At 35.9% G+C, this 11,026-nt stretch overlaps 1 protein-coding gene across 2 annotated transcripts; it reads right to left on the reverse strand.

The window, feature by feature from the left end:
• Positions 1–563: 563 nt before the first annotated feature.
• Positions 564–2,819, reverse strand: LOC111888428 (LRR receptor-like serine/threonine-protein kinase RPK2). Of its 2 annotated transcripts, XM_042897002.2 has the most exons (2): positions 2,248–2,819; positions 564–2,178 (listed from the first exon to the last, which is right to left on the reverse strand). In XM_042897002.2, exons 1-2 carry the CDS (start codon positions 2,465–2,467, stop codon positions 722–724), a joined length of 1,677 nt encoding a protein of 558 aa, XP_042752936.1. In that variant the 5' UTR covers positions 2,468–2,819; the 3' UTR covers positions 564–721. The 2 variants fall into 2 exon arrangements, with proteins under 2 accessions (XP_042752936.1, XP_023740369.1); XM_023884601.3 differs by having other exon boundaries at positions 564–2,818.
• Between the last annotated feature and the right edge of the window lie 8,207 nt (positions 2,820–11,026).

Below are 11,026 nucleotides of genomic sequence, written 5' to 3' on the forward strand. Positions count from 1 at the left end.
TTGAGTCATGAACAATATGAATAACGAGACATATCATGGTTGTGATGTCTTTTTCAGGTACTTAATTAAATTATTCCAACTATATTTGGTTAACCATTGATTTCCCCTCAAATAAATATATTTGGAGTGTTCTTTTGCATTCTTATAATATGAAGCATAAGTGTTTGGGCTGCTGAAGTTATTGTTGGAATTGTGATCAATGCTTACAAATTTATAGTCTTCTTTTAAGGCCCTTGTGGTATGCAATTTGTTTGGGATTTAGTCCATATGTTTCTAGGCAACAAATGACTTTTTTTGCCAAAGTCAAAACTTTTAACATACCATAGGGAAATCATTTGATTGCTGGAGGGAGAAAGCAGCAAAAGCAACAGGAGCTAGCAACCAAGAATGGAGGCTTTGGCTAAACAAGAGAATGTCTTGAAACGAGCTACATGTGAATGGCGTATTCAATTGGTGATTACGAATCAAAAGTAACACATTTGGGTCTAAGATTTTTGGCAAGTTTTTTCCCTTCAGAAAAAAATAAAAAATAAATAACATGTACATGTTCCACTCTTGTCCGCTGCGAAAAGCCGGAATCCTTCTAATTTATAATAAGACTTGTATTGTACAACTTATACAAAACAAGTCATGATAATGTATAGTTTACAAATAAAATTTACAACACAAGTTATATAATAAAAAATTTCATGTCTACATAAGATTACAAACTTTAAAAAAATCAACGGTCAAAATCACGTTGAATATGCCTCAATTTTCTTACAACTTGCCTCATCGTCGGTCTCCCGGAAGGTAATTCCGTCGTGCACATCAACCCCAACTTCAACAGATCCAGCAGCACATTTTCCGGTCCCGCCTCCCACATTCCGGCAGCAAAAACCTCCTCCACCCGCCCCTCTCGCCGGAGCGTCCTCGCCCAAAACACAATCGTGTACCCATTATCTTCTTTCGCAAACGACGGATCCAAAGCCCGTTTATCTGAAATCAATTCAAGTAACATCACTCCATAGCTGTACACATCCGCCTTATCAGAAACCCTACACGCCAGAGCATATTCCGGCGCCACGTATCCAAATGTCCCGGCAACGCCGGTGGTCACGTGTGTCTCGAACCCCTCGAGAAGACGTGACAACCCAAAATCAGATAAGCACGCTTTCAAATCCTTATCTAATAAGATATTGCTGGGTTTTACATCTCGATGAAGTATACGAGGATTACAGTCGTCGTGTAGGAAAGCTAGGGCTCCGGCGATATCTAATGCGATTTTGTGAACCGTTTTCAGACCGATTACATGGTTTCTTTTGTCCCGAATAAGCTCTTCCAGGCTGCCGCCGGGGAGATAGTTGTAAACGAGAAACATTTCCGATGGGCTAGCGTAGTATCCGATCAACGTTACGAGATTCGAATGTCGGATTCGACCTAGGGTTCGGATTTCGGCGTTGAATTGAGGAACCCCTTGGCACATCTCGACGGTGAGCCGCTTCACCGCGACGGTGATTCCCGGAGATATCTCCGCTCGGTAAGTCGACCCGAAACCGCCGCTCCCGATGCAATTTCTTGATGTGAAGTTCCCGGTTGCTTCAATGACGTTGTTGAAAGTTAATGGCACCCCTACCTCTCGGAAAATCACGAGGCGTTCGTTCCCGGAACGTGGCGGAGATGGGATGATGTTGATGCCGTCGACTCGGGAACTCCGTCTCCGGTTCCTCATGTAAAAGTAGACAATGATGACAACCAAAAGAATTAGAACAATGAGTGATGCGACTAAAATTAACACCCATTCAAAGGGACTTAATCCTTTTTTGTTCACGTCATTGCCCCTGGAATCTTGAAGCGCCCGCCGTGGTTGTGGCGGCAACACCGGTAAAACGTCAGGAATAGGCCCTTGGATTCGGTTTCCAGCGAGATTTAGAACGGTTAAATTCTTACATTCTTCGAATGATTTGTGGATGTTCCCAGATAATCTGTTAAACCCTAAATTAAGAACCTGCAACTTCTTCAAATTGGAGAAATCGACCATGGATAAGTCTCCGGTAATCAAATTCCCTTCAATGTCGATCACTTCAAGACTCTTTAACCCCCAGATTTCATTAGGCAACTCACCGGCGATTCGATTAAATGGAATTGACAGAACCTTAAGTTCCAAAAACTTCCCAATTACATTTGACAATTTCCCACCTAAAAATTTCCCTTTTTTAGGGTCAAAATGGTGATTACTCAAACAAGAACTCGAACGAGCAAAATTACCTCCTGGTATTCTCAGCTCAGAAACCCTACCATGTGAGTTGCACGTGACTCCAAACCAAGAACAGTGATCAGGGGCTGTAGATTTCCAGCTTGAAAGCATGTTGTGAGGATCGAAAATGGCGTTCTTGAGCTCCAAAAGTTGACCCTTGTCTAAAAAGTCAACAACTTTCCCAGAAACCGAACAGAACAACAACAGACAAAACAGAGCAAATAAACCCATCTCTTTTATTTGTTCGAAATCAAAACTTATTGCAGAAATCGATTCACATAAGCTTTTTCAAGACTAGAAAAAAAAAAAGGAGTTAATTTTGGGGGGAAATTGGAAATGGAGGCGTGCAAGAAGGTTTCTTCATGGGTTTGTTTGATTTTGCATTTAGTTTGATTTGGTATTCTAATTAGCAATTTGGTTCTGACTGGTGGTGACAGGGCCGCGTGAGACAGTGGAGCCCGGTGGAATTATGGGCGGATCGTCAAAGTCAAAAGGGTGGTCACCCAGTCAACACACGGCGGTTCTATTGGAAAAATAATAACACGCAACGTATGGAAAACAGTCGACAAGTCGGTGACTGGAGTAGACTTTAGCCATTTTGAAGCCAATCACTTTGCTGACTGGACTGCCAACCTATTAACTTTTATTTATCTTTCAAAAATATCACCTTTTCAAGAAAAAGGTTACTTTTTCATTTTTTCACAACTTACGAGTGAACATTTTCTTCAAAAATAATAATTAAAAAATAATTGTAATGTTGAATATTTTCTTCAAAAATAATAATAAAAATAAGGGATAATGACTTGAAAGGGTAACGGACTTTCGACTTTCTTCACATTTAGTCACTAAACTTTTTTTCGTTATCTATTTGCCATTGAACTATTGAAACTGTTCACATTTTATCCTTATGACCGGCTGTTACCGGTTATAAGGGTAAAATGTGAACAGTTTCAATAGTTTAGTGGCAAATAGATAACGAAAAAAAGTTTAGTGACTAAATGTGAACAAAATCGAAAGTTCGTTTCCCTCTAAAAAGTTCAATGGCTAAATGTGAACAAACTTCCTATTGTACTATGTTTTAGCAAATTATTTATTTTTGTTTAATTGTAGCAACATTTGTTGATGAAGAAATCTATGAAATAAAAAAACAAAATGTAACATCCGGATTTCCAGGTATCATAATTTAAGTATTTTTCTTTTGAGTTAAGAAGAGAGACTCGACGAGTTGACGCCTCAACTCGTCGAGTAAGGTCACGATTGATGACTCGGATTAATGAATGAACTCGACGAGTCCGCGCTGTTGGCAGAAACCCTAAATCTTTGGGCCCAAGCCATATTTAAAGGCACTTATGGCCTTCAATTGCGACAACCTTTCCCATAAGTGAGAACCTTAGCGAGCTTGAGTGTGTAGAGTGAGAGGAAGAGCTATCTTGAGCTTTTTGGTGTGATTTTGCAAGAAAGGAGAAGAGTTCCAGCAAGAGGGACCAAGGAAGGTTATTGTTCTGAGTTATTCAAGCAAGGAGCTTCATTCTGAGGTACAAAAATGAACCTCTTTCCTTCCCTATTGTGTAGATTCCATTTTGGGGTTAGGGCGTGAATCACTTCATCTTTGGGGTTTTGAATGCCTCAAACCCCTCTTGCAAGTTTGTGTTATAGATCTGGACCCTTCTAGGTCCAGAGAGCCGAGAATATGAAGCTTTAGTAGAGTAAACCTTGGGGTTTGAAGTTAGGAATCTGGACCCTTCTAGGTCCAGAGAGCCGAGAATATGAAGCTTTAGTAGAGTAAACCTTGGGGTTTAAAGTTAGGAAGCATTTATGGGATTTTTATGGTATATATATAGTTACTTTCATCTTACACATACATATGAAGTAGTTTATATAAATTACGTGCTATGTGTGCATATTATTTGAATACTTGTTGTCTATGTTGGATGAACGATTTTATACATGTTTTAAAAGATTTAAACGGTATATTTATTTTATATCTACAAATATGTTGTGGATGAAACATGAGTAGATGAAATAGTTAGTATGTGATGAAATAAAATGATGAGAGATAGGTAATGATAGAAATGTGATGATAATTAGGTAAATAGATGATGATGAATAGGTGATGTAGGATGAAAGGAGATACCATAACCTTAACCGACAATGTGGCGATGTAATAATCTACCAGAGTATAAATGGCGACCACGGACTATTCTAGACAACCCAGTGGAAACACCAGCAGACCCATAACATGTAGGTGATGAATTACGAGTTCAGGCGATGTTGTAACTATGTATTCATGCGATGATACTCTAACCCCTTACTATGAATTACGAGTTCAGACGATGCTGTAACTACGTATTCATGGGAAGTCACAAATTCCGCATGCCAAACCAATGGTCATAACTCACATCAGTGAGAATGGTTCATTTTTTTGTAATGTATAAATCATATTGGAAATTTTGATTTTTTATTTTGGAAAATGTCAAACCATTGGTTTTTTATTTCGGTTTCAATTTTTTGTTTTTTTTTTTTTAAATATATTTTCATGGGGTTTTTTTTATTTCATAGATTTCTTCATCAACAAATGTTGCTACAATTTAACAAAAATAAATAATTTGCTAAAACATAATATAATAAAAAGTTTGTTCACATTTAGTCATTGAACTTTTTAGAGGGAAACGAACTTTCGATTTTGTTCATATTTAGTCACTAAACTTTTTTTGGTTATCTATTTGCCACTAAACTATTGAAACTGTTCACATTTTACCCTTATGACCGGTAACAGCCAGTCATAAGGGTAAAATGTGAACAATTTCAATAGTTCAATGACAAATAGATAACGAAAAAAACTTTAGTGACTAAATGTGAAAAAAGTCGAAAGTTCGTTACCCTTTCAAGTCATTATCCCTAAAAATAATAATCGTAATGTTGAACGCCTCAACGATTTGAATCTTGGTTAACTTTATTTTGAAAAAACTTTTATATCAAATGATTATCATTATTTTATATTGTGTTCGTTAAAGCCGGTTAGGCCTTCCGGTAAGAAAGGGAAAACTTCGCGTAGACACGTGAACACTGCCCCAGGTGTGCATAGGTGGGTTATGGTGAAGTATTATTCACGAACGAAGACAGCCAATATGGAATGATTGAGAAACTAACTGTCGTATATTGGACCGTTTAATCAACTTTAAAAAAAAATATTAAACTTTTAAATTTAAATAACATTTTACATCTTTTACCTATATATACTACACATTTTACACTTCTAAAACACAAAATTTTCTTTTACTTTTTTTTCAAAAATGGACCCAAACCAAAATATCTCAGCCACCCCCAAACACTCCAAATGAGTATCAAACATATATGCAATTGTTGAACTCTCCAATCCAACAACAATTTTTATCCACTAACTTTCCATACAACCCACAATTCTTCAAACAACAATGACCATAACAACAATTCATTCAACCTCAATTCACTCAACCCCAATTCGAAGGTTTTCAACAACATTATCAAAAATTTCAACCACAATTCCAAATACAATCATCTTAAGTCTCATTATCTCAATCCCAAATTGCTTTTGGGTGCCTTCTTTAATGAAAGCTTGGATTTTCATATCATGTGACTCGAGAAGAGGCAACGTACAATCTAGAGAAGGTTTTTGGAATTGTGTTTTGGATCACTTTCACACGCTACTAGGAAGGAAAACGGATCGGCTGTACGACGCCGTCAACGGAAAATGACGTGATCTACGAGCGGCTTGCACAAAATTTAATGACATATTTGAAAATCTAAATAAAATATGCAAAAAAGTGGTTACACCAACTTCAACATTTTATCAACCGTGTACTGCCAATTCAAAGTTATCAAAAATGGTAAACCATTCGGTCACCAAAAAGCTTGGAAAGTTTGTCGTAAGGGTCCAAAATGGGTCCTTAACCTGGAGACGTCGTATTCGGACTCGACCAACGGCTCCAACAAAAGACCAAGAACTTCCGATTCGGACGCAGGTTTTAGCCTAGACCTCAATGATGAATTTGATTTTGTCGATGTAGAAGGTCCACCGGAAGTCCAACTTTGTTGACCACCGGGAAGGGACAGAGCAAAACAGGAGGCGTCTTCAAGCGGAAAAGCAACCACAACTAGCGATGATGGGTTTGTGGAATCCATAGATAAAACTCTAAGTTTTCTAGAAAAAATATACCAATCAACGGAGAAAGCTCGTCGCCAAAAAATCGCTCTTACCGATCTTCAAATCATAAACGTAAATCCCTAACTGGATCTCGACCCAAAAAATCTAGCGACATTTCTAAAAATCCAATAAGTTCACGATAAATATGGAAATTAGGTTCTAATATTTATGTTTTAGTTGGTATGTTTTATGTTTTTTTAAAGTAATTTAAGAAAAATAAATAATTTAGGGTTTTTTTTCTGTTTTTTAAGTATTTTGGGATTTTAAATTTGTGTGTTTTAAAATTAATGTAATGTGTTTTTAATTTAATGTATATTTTTTATTTGAATTATTTTTTTTAATTTAATCCAATAATGTCAATAAAAATGATTTGGAATGGTAACCATTTCCAAAGGCTGGCGGTTTGGTAATGGGTTTGTAATGGAGCTGAGATGACGCTAAGGTGTCATTACTTTTTTAGTGAGTTTGGTGTAACCATACCCCTTTACCCCTTAAGCTTAGTATGGAACAAACTATACATCACAGATTCACCACGCAAGACAATCTTGTCGTGCGACCATTTCTCGATGGATATTCTTTTTCTTTATTATAAATACACATTTATACTTTATATTTCAAACCACAAAACAAATACAAAACATTTATATTCTTTAATTTATGTTTCAATTGTGTTTTTTGTTATTTATGTATTTTTTTAATTAATGAAATTCATTTTATTAATTTTATAAAATGTTACAATTTTTTTTCTCTTTCAACAAATACAATTGCATTTTATTTAATTAAAAAAAAATATGGTGAGTTGTGATAACATTTCCAATTAGTTTTGTAGGGTGAGTGCAAATAATGTTGTTTTGATGTGGCAGGAAAAAAATGTGATAAAGTGAGTTACCACACCCATCAGTCTAAGGATAGACCGAACCGTTTAGGAAGAGCTTTGGGTTGGGCTTGTTATTGTCGGTACCGCCCAGAACACTATTCCGGCAAGCTCGGTACTACCAAAATCAAACCCGCAACGGCTTGGAAAACCTGATGCTTCCCTCTTAAAGTAAATAGTTATAAGATTTGGAATAAATCAATGAAATTGTATTTTGGTTAAAAATTGTATGTTTAACACCTTTTTTTCACTTGAACATCCTCTTCTTTCGTTTTTGTTATGCCCGCGCATCAGTCAACCGTATACTATCTCTGTTAATGAGCCTCATAGGCCTTGCATGCAAGGGGTATTATAGTCATTTTGATTTTAAACCCTCTTAAAATGGCCTTGTTCGTTGTTGTCTTTTCTCTTTTTTGTAATCTATTTTTTTCTTCTCTCCACTCGCTTTCATTCTTCCTCTTTGCAACATTAAGATAAAAAAACCTCGATGGAAAGGATTTGCAATTTTGATCATTTGGTTGTAATCCGAACCTAATTGACCAAAAATAACATAGGAAGACGATTTTATGCATGTACTAATACGGCGAATATCATTTCTTTTTAACCAAACTCCCTTAATCCTTTGCCCCTAGCGAACACTATTCTTCTAAAAAATTTACGGACCAAAATGTATGTTTACCGATTGGGTTGACGATGAGATATGTGACCTCGCTACTAGTATTATTAGTAACACCCCTCATGTAGTCTAGGCTTATTAATCATTGAAAATTCATTTTACTAAATATTTTTATAAAAATAAAATCATTTAAAAAATCTTTTGTGGATAAATGTATCAAATGATACAATTGTTAAAGTATGAAATCATTTAAATATCGGGATGTAACATCCTAATTTTTTTTATATAAATATTAATATGTTAAATATTTTCTCAAAACAAATCCATGAAAAAACTCTTATTATTATAATTAAAGTTAAAATGACAATGTAAAATAAACAATATAACATCAGTTTCCATGTATTTTCATTTCTAGCTTAAATAACAATTTATTTGCAAAACTGGTCCCAATGTATGGCATACCTAATGTGTACGTTGGGCGTAGATCATGTAAGTTGGACGTGGATTTTGTTGAGTATGCAGGGTGTACTCATGCAGACTCCGACCCTAATATTTAGAGTATGAACCTTATTTAAAGGACCTTAAGTCCTTGAGGTCTCCCTGATCACCATTCCCACTGTCCCAAAGCACCATTTCGAAACCCTAGCCACCTTGTGAGGTTCTTGAGCTTTTAGAGTGATATTTTGGGTGTTTGTGAAGAAGGTGATCATTGGAGCAGGGCCATAACACATACAATAATGCTAGAGGGGCCGAAATTTAAACTTTCTAACAAATTATATAAAGAAAATTAACCTACAATTACTATATTTCCATTTTAATATAAACTACATTAAAAAATTAATAAATTTTAAATAATAATAATAATAATAATAATAATAATAATAATACATTGATCTTAAAAAAACTAGTATTTTGATAAAAAAAACAAAATAAAAAACCAATAATCTATAATTTCTTTACAACTCCAAAGTTAATGTGTTTTATATCAAAATTTGGTCTATAAAATCCTTAAAACTAGTTTAAGATATGATCTATTTTTTTAAAGCTTGACAATTAATTCTAGTCTATGAAATTTCGTCTTTATTTTGAAATCAAGAATTATTTGTGAATAAAGTAATTATTATTAACTTGTACTACTCTAACACCCTGTTCCCTCGAGTAGAAATTAATGAGGGAAGCTGAGAGAAAACAAGAGAATCGGAGAGAAAGAAGGAGTCAACAATGTTCCCAAGTTTATTTATGGAGTGATTTGGGAAGAAAGGAAAGGAAATTGAAGGTATCTTTTCTCTCCTAATCTTCCGCCCAAATTGGAGAGATTTGGAGAGAAGAGAATTATTGATAAACAGAAAATCCCGGTGATTACCAAACTACCCCCTATATATTCACGTACAACATCACAGAAAAAAAATCATTGCTTTTCCTGACTCGTTCCTCACGTAACTTCGTCATTCAGTAACTCAAACAAGAGTTCAAGCTTCCATCATTAGGTTTCGTTCTTTTTGTTGATTTTTTGTTTATGTTTCTTATACCTTATGCTATTCGTCTGGATACACAATGTAACATTTGAGAATATGGTATGTTTCCTTTAACCCCTTATGCAAATTCATATCATTATAGTCCCTAGCTAGTATGCAGGGCGTACTTTATGAGTACGTGTGAAAACCCAAAATTTATTCCGTCACGATATTCCATTTCCGTTAGTAAAACCGTTCGTATTTCAATTTTTCCGTTAACTTTCGATTTAAATTAATTAAAATGGGAATTTTATTATGACCTCATAAGTATCCAAACCCATTAGAAACACATGAAAACATCCTAAATTATTATTTACAAAATTTTTAGTTACGACTACGTCGGGTTGCAACAATTAAATCGGGTACGACCAAAAGCCTCGTTTAACATCGGTATCGGGTAGATTTCCATCGGGCCATAAACTCAACCCCTATATAAGGGATTGAGTGACCACATTTTGAAGCTTTTCACTCTCTTGAAACACTTTCTCTATCTACTCTCTCTCTAAAACTCGACGTTGATCCAAAATCATCTATTTCAAGCTCCAATTTGGTAAGAAATCCATCCTAGCTCATAGTATAACATGTTTGGCTTTCAAATTCGTGTTTAAATCATGAAATAGGACCAATAAATTGTGTTTACGGTCTAGGAACCCTCCCAAAATCGTGAACTCCTTTAAATGGGGTTTTGAAGCCCCAAAACCCTTCCAAACCACTTCTAGTGCTTAGTTATGACCTTTGGACTTGCAGGAATGGACTTAGAGCACCACAATCTTACCATTTAGGGGTTAAACTTGATTTTACGGTCCAAGAACATGCTTGGACCGTAAACCCTCATTCATAGACCATAAACACCTTTTAAAGTGTTAAATTGCCCCTTAAACACCTCCAGAAGCTTCTATGAGCTTCCATGAGTGCATAGAACCTTATATTCCTTCATGAGATGCACCAAAACATACACAAATGAGTCACACTTGATTTTACGGCCCAAGAACATTTTTGGACCATAAACACCCCTTCTTAGACCATAAACTCCTCCAAAGGGTGTTAAAGTGCCCTTAACACCTTGTATGGCTTAGAATTGGACCTAGAACTTTGTATGCTTAACCTACAACCACCAAAACACATGATTCATGGATAAACATGAGTTTACGGCCGTAAACTCATGTGTTTAAGGTAGTAAACTTACCAAGAACATCTTCTTAGACCGTAAACTCCTTTTCCAAGGTCAATTCAAGTCCCGATCACTTCCTAAACCATGGAATCAACCCTAGAACCTTCCCTTGTGCATTGTAAGACCATTTAGCATCCAAGAACACACCACCCATGAGTTTACGGCCGTAAACTCATGGGGATATGGTCATTGGACGGTAAACTCCCCTAAGGGCTTACTCTTGAAGAGTAAACTCCTTATCTAGGCCTTACACACCCTCAAATGCAACCCGGATCATTCTAAACACTTGATATAAAGTGTTTTCGCGCCCCAGAGTGTATATTCTTAATTAATTAGTATTTCAAGGTCTAATTTGATACAAACGTGTATCTCTTCATATTACATAGGAACCTCGCATGTTTTCAATCCCCGAACTAACGTTTAGCACCCAAA

This window comes from Lactuca sativa, chromosome 8, assembly GCF_002870075.4.
Source record: "Lactuca sativa cultivar Salinas chromosome 8, Lsat_Salinas_v11, whole genome shotgun sequence".
Taxonomy (NCBI): Eukaryota; Viridiplantae; Streptophyta; class Magnoliopsida; order Asterales; family Asteraceae; genus Lactuca; species Lactuca sativa.